Raw genomic sequence first — 17,116 nt, 5'->3', positions numbered from 1 at the left:
CGCAAGTCTAGGGGCTTATGTGTATATCCCTAGAGGATGGGATATTTTCGAGCGAGAGGAACAGAGTAAAAAAAAGAAGTATATAGAAAGAAATAAAAAAAGCCCAAAAATCAAGGAGCTGCATGAATCTCAACCGGATAAGATCCTTATCGCCCGACCGCCTGGCGTCATTGATTTTTCGTGGATATCTGATTTATCAGGCAGAAACGGTGAAACTGTACAGGGCTGGACTTGATATAGGAAGAAAACACGACAAAACAAGAGAATAAGTTCAAATATTCTTCTTAAATATAGTTAAATGACACCATAATTGAATCAGATGTTGACTTGTATGCTCTTCATCGCTATACCGCTAACCTCTATCAATTCTGCCGCCCGCAACTTCTCCCGCCAACCTTTTTGTTTTCTCTTCGCTACGCGATACCTCAATTCTTTTCTTTTACCCAAGCGCAAAGCTTTCTTAATTTGCCCTTTGAGCTACTGGAGAAGCACAAGCTTCCAAAGTTGCCCAAAATGATGCACCCATCACGACAGGCTTATGTCGAGGAGACGGAGGACACAGATATGGGCGTCAGCTATGCCGATCTTCGTAAGTCGTTATCGAACAGCTTTTGGTTGAAGCCTACTAATAAAACTATAGCCATGGATCAAGACTACGATATGCCCTCTACCGCAGGGGGTATCCCGACTGAGCGGGCCTCCGCCATTCTATCCCAATTCGAACGGAAACGCAGAGCAGCAGCGATGGTGGTTCCAACAGATGACACACGAGTGCGCGCACGACTACGAGAGCTCGGAGAGCCCATTACGCTATTCGGCGAAGGACCATCAGAGCGACGCGATCGTCTACGTGAACTGTTGACCGACATGGCGGAGACACAAGGCGGAGTCGAGGTAGAAATGGAAGAAGCGGAGGAGGGAGAGGAACAACAAGAAGAATTCTACACAGATGGCGGACATGATTTACTCGAGGCGCGGAAAGATATTGCGTGCTATTCTTTACCGCGCGCAAAGGCTCGAGTGGCCCGGCTCAAGGACGAATCGAAAATTACTCTTCGAACGCATGTTAAGCATCGCAAAGCGGTCAAGGAGAAGCTACAAGGATTCGATCTTTACGGATCTCAGATTGCTGGCGATCGTCCGGTTAGTATTTGTCGATTTGCGCCGGATGGGCAGACAATCGCTGCGGGAAACTGGAGCGGTGAGATCAAATTGCTCGGCGTGCCCGATCTGGAAGAAAAAGCGACTTTCAAGGCGCATACGGATCGAGTGGGTGGTTTGTCGTGGTTCCCCGGTGCCACTCTACCCAGCTCGAATGTCTCACCCTCAACTGTCAATTTGATCTCCGGAGGCGGCGAAGGAGATCTCCATCTTTGGGCCCTTGATCAAGAAAAGCCGCTGGCTACGTTATCTGGCCACACGGCGCGTGTATGCCGTACTGAGTTCCACCCTTCGGGTCGATATGCAGCATCGGCATCCTTCGACAACTCATGGCGGCTGTGGGATATCGAAAGGGCAACCGAGCTGCTCCTGCAAGAAGGCCATTCACGAGAGGTATACGCAGTGTCGTTCAACAACGATGGTTCTCTCGTGGCTACTGGTGGATTCGACAGCATCGGACGTATCTGGGATCTGCGGACAGGGAAAAACGTGATGCTCCTCCAGGGCCACATTCGTGAGATCTTCGCTATGGACTGGGGTGTTGATGGTTACCGGGTGCTCTCTGGTTCTGGTGATGGCTGGGTCAAATGCTGGGACATGCGAAACAACAGGGAGCCGGGTGGAATTGGTGCGCATAAGAGTGTGGTATCAGATCTCCGCTGGTACAAGGGTGCAGAGGCCGCCTCATTCTTGCCTTCTACGGATGGCGGGATGGATATTGATGGCGCTCCAGCTGCCGATAAAGCGGAAGCGCCCTCGCCTAAGAAATCGGGCACATTCTTTGTGAGCAGTGGATTTGATAAAAGTGTCAACATTTTCAGTGCGGATGACTGGTCCCTCGTGAAGTCGCTGAGCGGCCACTCGGGCAACGTTCTCAGCACGGATATCAGTGACGATGCCAAGTGGATTGCTAGCTGCGGTCACGATCGTACAGTGAAGCTTTGGGGGATTGAATGATGCAAATTCATTGGCTCTTCAATTATCTGTCGTATGTCTCCAATTGTATACAACTGAAAGAACTGTAATTCGTTGAATCAATGTCGAAAATCCAGATATCTATCAGATAGTCCCTAGTCACGTGCCAAATGTGGGGATGACGTAAAGCGGTATGCCGAGAGCTTTTTATCGGCTTTTGAAGTTGTACAGCTCTTCCCTTGACTACAACCTTGGTAAAGGCGCTACATAGTCATGGCTTTCCGTCCACAGAGAGTTGCACATCTCTGTCGCACAGCAATCTCTCGGCCTCTCTCACGACCAACTCGCTCGCTCTCAAACAGCCAAGATGCATGCATACTCTGCCAATATCGCCAACCAGCGCGAGGACTAGCAACCCTCCCAAGACGTCAATCCTTCATGACCCAGACACCGACAAATTGCCGCTCTGCCTCAACAAAAACCTCCCCAACAGAAGCAACTAAAACAACCCTCGCCGGCGCGCCGGACATAACCAACCACTACACCATCTTCCCTCAAACGCTACCAGCAGGCCCACCACCAAGCTCCCCATTCGCAATCTCAACCAGTGATCTCCGCCGCGAATTCCTCCAACTACAAGGCCTCGTCCACCCAGACAAATACCCAAACGGAGGGGAGAAGCAGCAAGCCGAGGCTCTCTCAGCCCGAATCAACGAAGCGTACCGGACCCTTCTAGACCCGCTGCAGCGGGCACAGTACCTTCTACGGGAATGGCACGGGATTGATGTGACGGCGGAAGACGCGTCGACTAAGCATGCGCTTGACGCGGAGACGCTGATGGAGGTTATGGAGGTGCAGGAGACAATTGAAGAGGTTGGTGCGTCTGCTGAGGCGGAGGCGCAGATCAATGCGCTTAAGAAGGAGAATGAGGGAAGGATTCTTAGGTGTGTGGAGAGTCTTGGGAAGGTGCTTGAGAAAGGAGATTTGGAGGCTGCGAGGATGGAGTGTATTCGGTTGCGATTTTGGTATAGTGTTGGAGAAGGGTTGAGGGAGTGGGAGCCTGGGAATACGGAGATTCGGTTGATGCATAGTAGTTGATATGTTGGCTTTGTTTGTATATTATTGGATTTCTTAGGGATATATCTGGATAGACTACGCTACTCTTTTACATATGGAGAATATTGGATGTGAATGCTAATTATATTCAGTTTCTACATAAGGTTGTTCTTAGAAAAAGAGGGGCAAGAAAATATATTTCAACCTGTAGTAGAAGAGTAGAAGAGTAGAAGAGTGAAAGATTTGAAATGGCTATTTTTGTATTCTGTAGTAAATATCATGTTAATCCCTCGGTATACCTCATTAGGTACGGGTACCTTTTTTAGGGCACCGTTGTACAGCCGTTGACCGCTACATCCCAAATATCCCAGATATTCAAGACAAATCATAGAAAAGTGAAGCTTTCAATTCAAGAATGGAGCTCCCAGGAACAAATCAACCAGTGAGGCCACAGATTGGGTTCCCTCGAGGCTGGGGATTGGGCACAAACCTGCTGACGCCAACCTCACCGGACAATTGGATAATCGAGGATCCAGTCAACGCCAGCTGTCCTGTATGGCTGCTCTGTATGGCTGTTTTGCGTTGTTTTTTTTTGTGTCTCGGTGATAGCTGGATGACATTCAAATGGTTCAAATAAAGTGGGTGGTCATTGGCATTGAGGGAAACCATTAGGATATCGAGGGTTATAGTGTAGGGCGAACATATAGAACATCCAATTTCCTTTGGACCCATTTCGCATATCTAAAGTCATCTGGTTTAGCGTTAGCATAATGGGTCCTACCCCCCATCACAGCTGCACACGTAGCAGACTATTATCTCCCGAGTTCGCTTCTGGTGGCTTGGGAGTTCGCGGTGAAATATTTAATGGGACTTACCCTGCATCTTAGAACGTAGATAATTTCACATCCTTCTAAAGATCAATTAGCTCTAATGGAGTCTGTCCCGGATTTTACCAGGTATGTATATGTTCTAGGGACAATGTTAGCAGACCGCTAATTCAACAATTCCAGTATCATCCACTCACCATCATTCACCTTCCTTGTCGGTCCACGACATACGAAGCTGACAATCCAGTCGGGACTCGCCCAACATGTCTCCAAACCACTCCATAATCTCATGAACGGTCCGACGAGGGAATCAAAACATCGAATCGCCGTTCTAGAAGAAGACGACGTTGAAACCTTTGTCGCTTTCTGCGAGTATGCATATACCGGCGATTATAAGGTGCCTCGTCCGGAGGTCCGAGAAGATCACAGGGTTGGAGTAGTCGAGAGCTCGCCTAGTACCGCCACCTGGAGAGAGCATTACCGATCTGGTTCAATCGCGTCAACTGTGCCACCTCCGGCTCCGTCGCCACCTCCGCAGTATCGCCATCGGGGACAGGGAGCCCATCAGTCTGCAATTGAGCCTGAGACTGAGCCGGTGCCTGCGCCCGTGTCTGAGCCTGCGCCCACCGAGGTCAAGGAACCGGTTACTCCAACCCATGTTCCAGAATCTGAGGTTGAGCCGACTCCAGAGCCAGAGGCTCCAGTCTCTGCGGCGGAGCCGGAACCGGAGCCAGAGACATACCACGAGGCGGAGGCTGCACCAGAGCCAGTCGAGGATATGCCTCCTGTCGAGGGTGGATGGGCTCCGGATGAAGAACCTGTGTCGTGGGAGCCAGAAGATGCCAAGGTAGAAAAAACTAAGGGAAAGAAGGGAAAGAAAGGGAAGAAGGGCAAAAAGCAAGCAGAGCCAGTCGAAGAACTTCCCGCACTAGCTGGACCTGTCAACCTTACGCCACCATCAACACCACCCCCAGAAGTTGCTGCCGACCCTCTCCCGGAGTCAGAAGCAGAGCCCGTTGAAGAATGGACTCCTGTCCCAGAGCCAGAACCCGAACCGACTGAGTCATGGGAACAGCCAGCCGAAGAACCCGCGCTGACAGAAGAACCTGCACCTGTGGAAGGATCGATGGAAGATTCTTGGACTCAGGACAGAAGCAACCATACACAGCGCCAACGACCAATGCTCGACATGTCCTTTGCCCAACATCAAGTCTCCTCGCCCTGCGAGGCGGGTCTCAGCCTATGGGACGAGTTCACATCCCTACAATACAATGACGAGCCAGCAACCTCCAAGCCTAGCCCGGTCGAGACACCAAGCACCGACCTACCCTACATCACATTCCACGCGAAGGTCTACGTCTTCGCCACCCGGTACCTAATCCCCGCTCTCGCCCAGCTTTGCCTCCGAAAGCTGCATCGCGATCTTCTCACCCTCTCATCGGCAGACTTCGAAACCGCCGATCAAGACGACTCTCAAATTCTAGACGGCTTGGCAGCAACCAAGGCGCAGATGATACTGGAGTTGGTACACTACGCCTACACCAAGACAGCCCGACTGGAGCCGATCTCGCCGACATCCGCGACCCAGCTTCGGGAGAACGAGCTGCGTCGACTGGTGGTGCACTATGCAGCGTGCAACGTGAAGGAATTGGCACGATATCATTCGGCAGACGATTCCGTCTCGGCGACGCCGTCTTTGCGACCTGTGGATGCAAAAGTGGAGCGAGTTGAGACGTCCACTTCCCCTAAGAGTCTCCGTGCTTTGTTGGACTTGACGACAGAGCTGGCCTCTGATCTGGTCTACCGCATGATGTGAGATGTGATGATGTGATTGGGTCTGGGTTTGCCCAGACTTTTTGTGTTTCTTTCTGCATAAACTTGTTATGATTTCATGCATTGCTACCCTGGAGATGTTTCGAACTGGCGTTCTGTTGCATAATTTGAATTTGTCATTTTCTGTCGAGGTGCATTGCATTATCTTGCCTTTGTTTTGCATGATCTTGGTTTGGGGCTTTTTCTTTGAATGAAGTTGCTATTTATATATATTGCTGTATTGTTGTAAGCCTTCTTTTTGGTGATCAGTGGGATCCCAGTTGAATTACTCCAGATTGGAGCTGTACTCTGTAGGCAGAATCCATTAGCCTCCATAGCCTCCATAGCCTCAATAGACTTAGAATAGGAGATACATGTGTCTGGGCATCTTGGCAAGACAATGACCAAAGATAAGGCTAATTTCCAATAGTAATGCCCCCTTGAAGGATCGACTGATCGACAGAACATCCATGTCATAAGTAATTCTTGGCGAGAATCTCATCAATAGTGTAGTTGACTGGGGGCTGTGAAGATAAGAGAAGTTCAGGGGAAAAGAACTGCCAAGAGATTCCGAGTGTACGTCAACGTTTCGACTCCACCTGGAACTTGGACGCAACCTCCTTGAGATCTACGCCCATATTGCGTATTTGTACATTCTATTGAACTTGTTCTATGCGTTGTGCTTGCATACGCGCAATGGTGTTACCTATTATTTTACACCAATCCCGTCTCTTCTTCACAGCCACCGAGCTAAAGCTTGGCAGCGGTCCGTCAAACGATGTACTGTCGATCATCATATTCTTGGCATTTGGGCGTCCAGGCACGTTGGACGCGCATCAGAATCCCTGTTTAGACTTTCCCTATATCCATATCCTATATCAGAAGAAGGTTCGGCGAGGGACATCGGCCCGAATGAAATCGGGGTTGAGATTCATCATCCGAGTAACTTGTCTCTGATTCAAAGTGTTAAACTGACACAATATCATGTAGATTGTCAATCAGACTGGGTACTCTTCCACTCAAGGACCAGGTATCCATTGCGGCGCAGGGAAAAAAAAAAAACGTTACGCACCAATGATTCCTTCATGCTCTTGGCAGAGAGTCCCACGCCCTTGACTTCAACCCCCTAGGCATCGAAGTTTTTGTATCCGCAACATGCGCCTAACCTGATGCCCAGATATCCGCAGTGGATCAGTGGATCGTTGTGCTCCCGGAACCCCTAGAGGCATTAACCGCCACCCCCTGACGCATGGAGTATGATGAATCGTCCGAGCCCATCCCGGATCGATCTATTCTTATGAATTTCTCTTAGTTTGAGAGAATTATGGGTCTAACATGCCCGTTGACGCCGCTGGTAGGTTCATTGATGATGCCATTGCCTTGCCTAGGGAGTACGTTGTATAGAACCCTCTTTGGATATTTCTCACTATCAAACGTACAAGTCTTGGAAATTCTTGGCTGATCTTCAGTAGAATATGGAATTGATATGCCTATCTTTGCTGCTCTTCCTAGTATATTAAATCCCTTTCGCTCCTTCCAGTTCACCTCGATCATCACAATCACTTCAATTCAAGCCTCGACTTGACACTACTTTTCCATTCCATGACCCATTGGTCCATAGTCCTATCTTGAATACATTCACTCTATACACCTTTCCTATTCCAACCTAGGGCTTCATACTTCCTATACACAATGTCCAATCCAATTCTACTAGGGGCATACCCTAACCACAGCCAAGAGCTTTATCCTTCATCTGCACCTCCATCTGCACCACCGTCCGCTCATTCCGATACACCATTTATGAAAGAGAAGTGCGAGAAGCAATACCCACTGAGCTTCCGTGAGCGCCTCCGCCATTTCACATGGGCATGGTACACTCTCACCATGAGCGCAGGAGGCCTAGCCCTCCTCATAGCAAACCAACCGAACAAATTCCAAGGCTGCCGTGAGATCGGTCTAGCCATCTACATAATCAACCTCATCCTCTTCTCCCTTGTCTGCTCTCTCATGGCAGCGCGCTTTATAATCCACGGCGGAGCCCTCAACTCCCTCCGCCATGAACGCGAAGGTCTCTTCTTCCCAACCTTCTGGCTCTCCGTCGCAACAATGATCACCGGCCTGGAGAAATACTTCGGCGACAACGCTGCCTCATCCTTCACAACAACCCTCGAAGTCCTTTTCTGGATATACTGCTTCTGCACCTTCACCCTCGCCGTCGTCCAATACTCCTTCGTCTTCACCTCGCACACCTACCGCCTCCAAACAATGATGCCTTCCTGGATCTTGCCCGCATTCCCGATCATGCTAAGTGGCACGATCGCCTCCGTCATCGCCTCACGCCAGCCCGAGCGCGCCGCAATCCCAATCGTCACCGCCGGAATGACCTTCCAAGGCCTCGGCTTCTGCCTCTCCTTCATGATGTACTCGCACTACATCGGACGACTGATGGAGAGTGGTCTTCCCTGCCGCGAACACCGACCAGCGATGTTCATCTGCGTCGGACCGCCCGCGTTCACGGCTCTTGCCTTGGTCGGTATGGCGCAAGGACTGCCAGCGACATTCAAGGTGATGGGGAGCGAGGACACCGCAGCTGATGGACGCATGATTGAGATTCTGGCGTTGACAGCTGGCGCGTTCTTATGGGCGCTGAGCCTTTGGTTCTTCTGTGTTGCTGCTATTGCGGTTATTCGGTCGCCGCCGACGAGCTTCCATCTTAGCTGGTGGGCGATGGTTTTCCCTAATACCGGGTTCACGATTGCTACTATTACGCTTGGAAATGCATTTGATAGCACGGCGATCAAGGGTGTTGGCTCTGCGATGACTGTTTGCATAGTCTGCATGTTCATCTTTGTCTTTGTCAGTCATGTACTTGCGGTCTATCGCCAGGATATCATGTATCCTGGTAAGGATGAGGATACCTCCGACTGAGAGGCTCATCCGACCGAGGGATTCTTGTCTCTTATGCAGTTTTTGATTTCTTTCTTGTTACTTTTGGCATTTTCTCGGCTTCTTGCACAATCTTTTGCATCTTTGGTCTTCTTTCATTGCACACTATCATCTCATTGTCATTTTCTCATTCCCATTTCGATCTTCATGTTGATTTTTCTGCTCTTTCGATTCAAAAGCGTTCAAGCACTCTGTTTTCTTTGTCCCGTGGGGACCCTTTTGCATCGAGTCTCATGTCTTGTCTTTCCATCTGCTTAGCGCCTACTAGATTCCATAGAATTAAAACGAGAATCATTTCATTGCAACCAGTCCATACAAATATCCAGTAAACTACCTAGTAATCCAAAAAACAAAAGACCAATCCCTTTGAACAAGTCCGGAGTCTAACCAAAACAAAATAATGTCACGCGACCATCAAGCCCTACCTGGAAGTCATCAACACCGCAGAGAAACGAACACCAAAACACAACCAGAAAAAAAACAATGAGGCTCGTCTTGACTTCATCCAAATGGATTACTAGACCCCAGCACCACGATGAGGTGCGAGCCAACGCTGGGGTAAATGGCAAAATAAATGGCTCCAACCCAGCCCAGGGCAACCTGAGCTGACCAGGAATAAATGTCAAGTATATGTCTGAGATGGCAAAAATGGCAGAGAGAACATAAAAAAACAGAAATGGCAAATAAATGGCACCTGCGCAACGGCAGGTCCCTCTCTTCACTTCCCAGTCGGCACCAGGTTTCCCCAGCACTGGTGGGCAGAAGGCAAGGGATAAATGTGGAAGATAGATGACAAATAAATGACGAGATGGTGAACAATGATGTAAACAAATGTAAACAAATGTCAGAAAGATGTCAGAAAGATGGCAGGCTCGTCTTGGCTTCACCCCGGAGGGTTACTGGACCCCAGCACCACGTTGAGGTGCGAGCCATCGCTGGGGTAAATGGCAGAATAAATGGCAGATATGGCAAATAAGACAGAAGACGTTGCAGAGCCCAACATGATCACGAAGTCCGTCTCTTCACTTCCCAGAACGGCACCAGGTTGCCCCGGGACCGGTGAGCAGAAGGCGAGGGATAAATGACAGTCACAGAACCCAAAAGCTGTCAAGGTGAAGGATGGAAGGGGAGGAGGGAGGTGATGAAGATGAAGGATGAAGGATGGGTGATGGGGGATGGAAAAAAAAAAAAAAGTTAGATGGAGGGGAGATGAAGAAGAGAAGAGGAAGATGGGGGGGGGGGGATGCGAGTATTTATAAACAAAAGTGTCGATGGCCTCAGGATACACATCTTACCTGATATCTATGTCACTATTATGTCAAGAAGTATACAAGTAGAAGAAGTAGAAGTGAAGACAATGTTATTGAATCCTATGTATTGTCACCTTGCTCAAGCAAGTTTTGTATGGGTATCATGATGGAAAAAGCAGTCTTTTGCCTCACATGGCTTCGTCGCTATGGAGCGACAGGTCGAGTTCATGCTCGACAGTCAAGCCTTGAAACGTGAGCTTCTTGGAGTACACTGGCGCGCACTGGACAGACGGCCAAAAGCCCGCGACGCCGACGGCATCTGATGGACTACCACGTGGCCCCGTCTGGGAAGGAGTGAACTGCTGAGGCGAGACTTCCGAATTGTTTGGCAAAGCCCTCAGAGTGGTGGTAGACTTGGAATGAAGTGCGAAAGCCGTCCATAGCAGCTTAAGCAACCTTTCTGCCGACGTTACCGATTCCACGGCCGACAATGCTGACAATCACATCTCCATCTCCATTGTCAGGTGCATCTCGGATACCCCAGCCGGGAGCACCGAACTTGGACAGGTCTCGAGCGAGCTGGACCACGTTGGGATCGGCAATCACATCTCGGCCAACCTGCAGCCGCCCAACATCTTCCGAGCCCATGGTCATGAGAGTGAACATGGTCGTCGCAGCTGCAGGAGCCACACAACCTCCCTTGGCAACCGTCTCCAGAAGCTGGAATGCACACTGCTTTCCAACCTCCTCAGGGGCTTGACCACCCGATGGTGGAGAGGCCACATCGGCCGAGAAGAGACAGCCCGTAGAAGACTCCGCTACCAAGGACAAACCAAATCCAAGACCGATCTTCTTCTTTGCCTGGGGGTTGGTCTTATCTGGAGCTGGCACCAAAGGCGCAGACGCAACGTCGGAGAAGATATAAGTATCAGGGCTGAGTGGGTTGAGAATACCACGGGCAGTCTCAATCATGCGAGCGTTGTTCGAGCCAGATACACCAACCGAGTATACAACACCACGGATGCGCTTGATGCGGCCCGCGTTCATCAAGTGCAGAGTCTTCGGCAGACGGACCTGGTGGCCAAACACAAGTTGCACTTCACCACCACCACCCCTACCGGTGGGGCCAGTGTTTGATCGCCTCAAGATACGGAGCTCAATGTTGTTGAAGATACCGAATTGTTTGTACAGAGGGAGGATCGCAGTGCGAACGCTGTCGACGGACATATCTCCGGTCGGTGTCGAGGAGGTGATCACACCGGGTCCTGTGAAGAGCACCTTCATGGGTGCTTTGGCGAAGGGGGACAGCAGACAGAGCGGGATCAGGAAGTAACTGAGGCCGCGGTTACAATTTGACGGAATCTCATAAGTGATCATGCCGCCGCTGGCTCCAGTACCAGCCGTACTGCCGGTGATCAAACCGGGCTTGTAGACAAGCACCGTTCCGGTGTATGAGATCTCCATTTGAGAGCCATTGGTGATTGCATCTAGGAGACGGAGGAAAGAAATTTCATGAGGCGCAAGACCCGGATTGGTGGGCGACGAGGAACGAATTTGCGAAATGTGGACTGTGCGGCCGGTGAGGGTGGACAAGACCAGGCGATATACCAGATTGTGATGGGACGTAAACCGAAGGGGGGTTGAGAGGTTGTTGCCATTTTGTGTGGTTGGTTAAGACTCTCGCCGTCAAACACTGTCTGGATTCGAGATATGAAAAAGAAAAATTGACGGAAGGAAGTTGATCCGAGCCGATAGTTAAATCCGGGGTGGAGCTGATATCTCCGGGATCAGATCGTTTCGGATTCCTAAGGTTTCTAAGTCAACCTCATGCAATATCTGCACAAATCTAGACTCTGACAAGATTAGATTTTGCTATATTCACAATGCTTCCTCCAGCGCTAAACATTCCCAAATGGTAAGCCAAGAAGCTTTCCATATCTTTCTTATACCTCCCCCACTACATGATACTATGATTCATCACGCGAGCCATAAGCAAGCTATCCTAACGCCAACTGCTAACATCTATCCAGGCTCGAAGAAAACTCCCATCTCCTTCAACCACCAGTCAATAACTACTGTGTCTACCACCCTTCAACACCGGCCACAGCCGGCTACACGGTAATGATAGTGGGCGGGCCCAACGCCCGCACCGACTTCCACATCAACACAACCCCAGAGTTCTTCTACCAATACCGAGGATCAATGCTCCTCAAAACAGTGGACAACTCAACCACACCTCCTAGTTTCCAAGATATCCCCATCCACGAAGGCTCGATCTTCCTACTGCCCGCGAACACCCCACACTGCCCCGTGCGCTTCAAGGACAGTGTCGGTGTTGTGATGGAGCAGCCGCGGGCTCAAGGTGCAGTCGATGCTATGAGATGGTATTGCAAGAGCTGCAAGGAGGTTGTCTGGGAGAAGAAGTTCGTGTGTGTTGACCTAGGGACGCAGGTTAAGGCTGTGGTTGAGGAGTTTGCGGCTGACGAGGAAAAGCGCAAATGTAAGGCTTGTGGAGAGAGTGCGGCATCGAAGTATCAGGAAGGGGAAATTGTGCAGCCGCCGACTCATCCTGAATAGTATACTGATCAGGTCCATCGGAGGGTGAGATTGGTGCTGCAACTGTAATCCTTTTCGGGCATGAATGGTTATGAGTGACGAATCCAATGTTATTTGATATGACATGAATAGAAATAGAATAGAATGGGATGAATATGTTCCTCGACAGTATCAAAAGGCGAGCCAAGTCGATGGTCAACTGCTACAACGGAACATGGAAAACTGTATACAAAGACATCTTATTATGACCAAAGAAATGGTATTTATTACAAGCACACAGCCTCACCGTGATGCAAATCCTCTTCTTTCCCAAGAGGCACAAACCCTCCCAGTTACCTCCCAGGAAGCCCCCTCGAAAAATGAAACACCATTTATTAACCGGGGTGAAACCAAACCAACCCAATAATCATGTACTAGAAAAACACCCCATAGATGCATGCAGAGGGTTGCAATCTTGTGTGGTGCACCGCACCTATGCATATCCATAAACTTATTCGTCAAATGGGCAGTCGATGCTCTCATGACCATCTCGCTCACAGAGAGCACACCACTTAGACTCATCGATGACCCCTGATGATTTACCAGCAATGGGAGCCATGGATGAGCTCAGCCCACCGATGCCCTTCAAACCTTCCATAACCACATCCCGTCCTGTCTTTAGTGCCGGGGGAGTATCGGAATGGATGGACGAGGCTTTGGTCTGGAGGGGTTCGGTCTTCTGAACTGGGTTTTCATCGGCAAGGTCGTCGGCAGCATCACGTATGGGATTCTTATGTTCAGCAGTCTTCTGGCCAGAGCCGAACATACTGGTGCAGTTCAGGATGTCATGGCCGCCTGTTTCGCAGATCTCGCACCACATGGTATCCTCATCGGAAGAGCGTTCGGATTCATGCATGGTCTCCAGTCGTGACTGAGAAGAGTTGGAGATACCACGGTGATGACGAGGCTCTGAAGGAGCATCGTGCCAGTCGGTCGGGACCACTGTACGGTCAGAGAGACGGTTGGGGTTGGGGTTGTTTGAATGATTGGAGATATTGCCCGCAGAGTGCGATGGCCTGTGTTGCTTTGGCGAAAGAGTGACAGTAGAGCTGCGGCGACGACCACCAGACTGCAGGTGCATCTCTTGAAGTTCACGCTCGAGTTCTTCGATCCGATCATCCTTGCGGTTTGTATTCTCTTCGATCTCTTGCAGTCGAATCTCCAGCTGATTAATCTGCTCCGGATCATGCTCATAGTCCGAGCCTGCTGTGCTGGGGTTTCCGCGGCTCAATGAATGAATAATAGCCTTGAGTCCCCGGATCTCATCATCCTTCTGATCCAATTCACTACTGCTGCTGCGGGGTCCATCGACAGCAGCGTGTGCATCTTTCAGCGCAGCCGCAGAGTTGTCACGCTCCTTTTTCAACTCCAGCTTGGTTCGCTCGACTTCGCCGCGGAGGAACTCGACTTCGGCCCTCGCCTCGGCCTCTCCACGCCGGGCATCCTCGAGGCCTTCCTCTAACTCCGAGACCAGCTCTTCCAACTGCTTGAGCTGCTGCGCAACAATCTCCACGTCTTCGCCGCGGTCCTGCAGTTCCTTGTTCTGTTGCATAAGCTCATCGAGACGTTGCTCGTAGACGCGTTCTGTTTCGGAGGCAGCAATCTCCAATGTGTCGAGTGTGCTTCTGAAGTCTGCACGGTGTACATCGAATTCGGACGTTAATTGGATAATCCGCTCGTTGCGTTCGCGTAGCTGTGTACGGACCGAATGACCATCCGGTCCCTCCATCTCCTCCAAGGTCTTCTGGAACTCGCTCAAAGTCCCCGACTGCTCGTCGAGTTGCTTATCTCGGTCCAGAAGCTGCTTCTCTAGACTCTTGATCTGATCCTTTAGGTCTTGAGTCTCCGACGAGAGCGGTCGGCGGAAGTCTGATGGCCGTCCATACGACGAAGCATCATCATCCACACTAAGTCGCGACGAGGGCCTATCGGACAGCCGAGACGGCGCCTTGACGGGGCTACGCATGGCACTGTTCATGCCACTGGTCCTCGATGCAGCCGACGGTGTCCGCAAGCCGGCCAGGCTTAGTTTCGGAGGGGGCACGCGCGGGGATTCGGGTCGAGGGAGAGAGGGTCGACGGACTCGAGGACGAGGGGTAGTCAGAGCTGCACCGACCGATTTGCTGAAGTTGACGGGCCTCCCACGTGCAGGAGTGGTCGGTGTAGAGACATTGGATCGCCTTGTGACATACTTGTTGTTGTTCATGGGAACGAATATGCCAGCACCCGGGATCGAGGTCACAAAGTACTTCCGGCCGTCGACATCGCCGCTGTTTTTGCCTCTTTGGGCATGTTCGGAGCTCAGTTCGACTCCTGCGAATCGTCCGGCCTTCCCCGCCACTGGTCCCAAGTATTTGATCGTCCCATACATGCCACCGGGGACATTCACCACCTCACCGACACGTACATCATCGTGCGCCATTGGGAAGGATATGAAGAAGAGAAAAAGGTGGGATGCGGCTTTTAAATAAGAGATCCAAGTATCAATAGCCCCTGGGTCCGAAGGGTGTAGAGGGAGCGTTAGGAGAATGCAAGGATATTAAATTGACAGCCCAACTCCCATGATTGGGAGGAAAAAGAGAGAAAGAAACGAATGAAAACAAAAGACCCAGATCCAATTTGACCAGTTAGATGAGAAAAGAGAGTCAAGAAATGTAGATATCACCGAGACAAGAGAAAGGGGGACAACAAATAATGAAAGGACTCCACTCCACGTAATGCCAACCACTTCAACTCTTCCACTTTGCATATATCCTTACTTCTACATCTTCAAGACACATCTCTATTTGGCGACGATCTTGTCCATTCTGTAACTGCGCTACCACCCTACCATACCGGACGTCACCGGTCTCTACCTCTCTACCTCCCGCATTATACATCATGGCGCAATACTTCTTCGACCTCCTGTATAACTTCACGGATTGCATGTGTTGCTTTCCTAGTTCCCCACAGCTAAAGATCAACAATCGAAGTTTCAAACTCCTACGTTTGTTGGGCGAGGTATGGAGACCCGATAACGATAACTGCAACCTGGTCTGAACTGACAACGCAACAGGGCGGATTTTCCTACGTCTACCTAGTCCAAGATAAAACGAGTTCCGAATTATTCGCGCTGAAGAAGATTCGCTGTCCATTCGGTCAGGAATCCGTATCGCAAGCCCTGAAAGAAGTCGAAGCCTACAACATCTTCAGCTCCCAATCCAACATCATCCACTCAATCGACCACTGCGTGTCTACAGAATCCGGCTCGAAATTCAGATCCGATGGCGGAGATCCAGGTTCGAAGACGGTCTATATCCTACTCCCATACTACCAGCGTGGTAATCTCCAAGATGCCATCAATGCCAATCTGGTCAACCATACCAAGTTCCCAGAGAAGCGGCTGATGGTCCTGATACTCGGTGTGGCCGATGCGCTTCGCGCGATGCATCATTATCGGGTGAAGAGCGGGTCGGCTTCTACGCGCAAGGCGAAGGGTGTTCGGAGAGAAGGCGAGGAGGCAGACAAGGAACGGACCATGCAGATGAAACCGAAACGGAGGACTACACACAGCATGGCTGAAGATGAGGAGGATGAGGAGAATGAGCCCCTGATGGATGACGAAGTCACCCGGAGTCAGGAAGGTGTTGAGGATGGGGACCTGCGCCCCTATGCGCACCGAGATGTCAAGCCTGGTGAGTTACCGTTTTGGCTGGTGCGGAACTTGCGAAGTCGAGCTAACTGTCGTAGGAAACATCATGATCGACGATAACGGGCAATCACCCATCCTGATGGATCTAGGCTCTTTGGCGCCCAGCCCCATCGCCATTACGTCACGCTCCCTCGCTTTGGCGGTGCAGGATACCGCAGCAGAACACAGCACGATGCCATACCGCGCACCGGAGCTCTTCGATGTCAAGACAGGGTCGATCATTGATACCAAGGTTGATATCTGGTCGCTTGGCTGCACACTCTACGCCTGTCTCGTGGGCAAGAGTCCCTTTGAGGCGCGCAGTGAAGAGACCGGTGGTAGCTTGAGCATGTGTGTTCTTGGTGGTGACTGGCGATTCCCCGATGAGAAGTCTGGCGCTTCCAAGGGTAAAGCCAAGTCGGGCGAAAGCGAGGATGCATCCAAAAGCGATGTCCCTGCGATCAGTGCACCCGTCAAGGATATTGTCCGCAGGTGCCTCACCGTTGAACCTTCGGAACGGCCCGACATTGATGAGCTGATCGAGCTCATGAAGGATGTTATTGACCAGATGCCTGAAGATGACGGTCCATCTCACTAATATCTCTTGTTTTCTTTGCGTTCTCCTTTGACCGGCAGGCTCCGTACGCGATTTATTTAGCTGTACATTATGAATGCGCATTTGATTTTACTAGGCCTGATCACCATTACTCGAAGTTATCCAGTCTACAACCCATAATTTCATTATTTATCCTGTTCCAGGTGTTCTCTTTTTCTCTATGTAGGTCGAATACTTCAAGATGGCTTCATGATGACGACATCCATGGATGCCGACCATTCAAACCACGCAGAAAGCAGACATCTCTCAACCTACTCCCAAATTCAAT

General features: G+C 50.5%; 8 protein-coding genes across 8 annotated transcripts; 6 read left to right on the top strand and 2 right to left on the bottom strand.

Annotated features, from left to right (window-relative positions):
- Positions 1-513: 513 nt before the first annotated feature.
- Positions 514-2,118, top strand: N7517_004095 (putative pre-mRNA splicing factor; the record flags this gene model as incomplete). The annotated part of the gene is made up of 1 exon (XM_056721825.1): positions 514-2,118. One exon carries the CDS (start codon positions 514-516, stop codon positions 2,116-2,118), a length of 1,605 nt encoding a protein of 534 aa, XP_056578075.1.
- A 396-nt stretch (positions 2,119-2,514) lies between these two features.
- On the top strand, positions 2,515-3,174 carry N7517_004094 (J-type chaperone JAC1; the record flags this gene model as incomplete). The annotated part of the gene is made up of 1 exon (XM_056721824.1): positions 2,515-3,174. The coding sequence occupies one exon, from the start codon at positions 2,515-2,517 to the stop codon at positions 3,172-3,174; it is 660 nt and encodes a 219-aa protein (XP_056578074.1).
- An 888-nt stretch (positions 3,175-4,062) lies between these two features.
- Positions 4,063-5,775, top strand: N7517_004093 (uncharacterized protein; the record flags this gene model as incomplete). The annotated part of the gene is made up of 2 exons (XM_056721823.1): positions 4,063-4,088; positions 4,143-5,775. 2 exons carry the CDS (start codon positions 4,063-4,065, stop codon positions 5,773-5,775), a joined length of 1,659 nt encoding a protein of 552 aa, XP_056578073.1.
- Positions 5,776-7,463: 1,688 nt separating this feature from the next.
- N7517_004092 (tellurite-resistance/dicarboxylate transporter family protein) lies at positions 7,464-8,699 on the top strand (the record flags this gene model as incomplete). Its single annotated transcript, XM_056721822.1, has 1 exon — positions 7,464-8,699. One exon carries the CDS (start codon positions 7,464-7,466, stop codon positions 8,697-8,699), a length of 1,236 nt encoding a protein of 411 aa, XP_056578072.1.
- Positions 8,700-10,414: 1,715 nt separating this feature from the next.
- Positions 10,415-11,625, bottom strand: N7517_004091 (RNA 3'-terminal phosphate cyclase-like protein; the record flags this gene model as incomplete). Its single annotated transcript, XM_056721821.1, has 2 exons — positions 10,415-11,535; positions 11,598-11,625. The coding sequence occupies 2 exons, from the start codon at positions 11,623-11,625 to the stop codon at positions 10,415-10,417; spliced, it is 1,149 nt and encodes a 382-aa protein (XP_056578071.1).
- Positions 11,626-11,850: 225 nt separating this feature from the next.
- N7517_004090 (3-hydroxyanthranilate 3,4-dioxygenase) lies at positions 11,851-12,544 on the top strand (the record flags this gene model as incomplete). Its single annotated transcript, XM_056721820.1, has 2 exons — positions 11,851-11,882; positions 11,998-12,544. The coding sequence occupies 2 exons, from the start codon at positions 11,851-11,853 to the stop codon at positions 12,542-12,544; spliced, it is 579 nt and encodes a 192-aa protein (XP_056578070.1).
- A 469-nt stretch (positions 12,545-13,013) lies between these two features.
- N7517_004089 (CAP-Gly domain containing linker protein BIK1) lies at positions 13,014-14,984 on the bottom strand (the record flags this gene model as incomplete). The annotated part of the gene is made up of 1 exon (XM_056721819.1): positions 13,014-14,984. The coding sequence occupies one exon, from the start codon at positions 14,982-14,984 to the stop codon at positions 13,014-13,016; it is 1,971 nt and encodes a 656-aa protein (XP_056578069.1).
- Positions 14,985-15,442: 458 nt separating this feature from the next.
- On the top strand, positions 15,443-16,830 carry N7517_004088 (putative serine/threonine protein kinase ENV7; the record flags this gene model as incomplete). The annotated part of the gene is made up of 3 exons (XM_056721818.1): positions 15,443-15,562; positions 15,618-16,236; positions 16,292-16,830. The coding sequence occupies 3 exons, from the start codon at positions 15,443-15,445 to the stop codon at positions 16,828-16,830; spliced, it is 1,278 nt and encodes a 425-aa protein (XP_056578068.1).
- Between the last annotated feature and the right edge of the window lie 286 nt (positions 16,831-17,116).

The sequence above is a fragment of the Penicillium concentricum genome (genome assembly GCF_028827145.1).
Source record: "Penicillium concentricum strain IBT 3081 chromosome Unknown utg000002l_segment0_segment0, whole genome shotgun sequence".
NCBI lineage: Eukaryota > Fungi > Ascomycota > Eurotiomycetes > Eurotiales > Aspergillaceae > Penicillium > Penicillium concentricum.
This window is presented reverse-complemented; position numbering and strand designations above follow the sequence as displayed.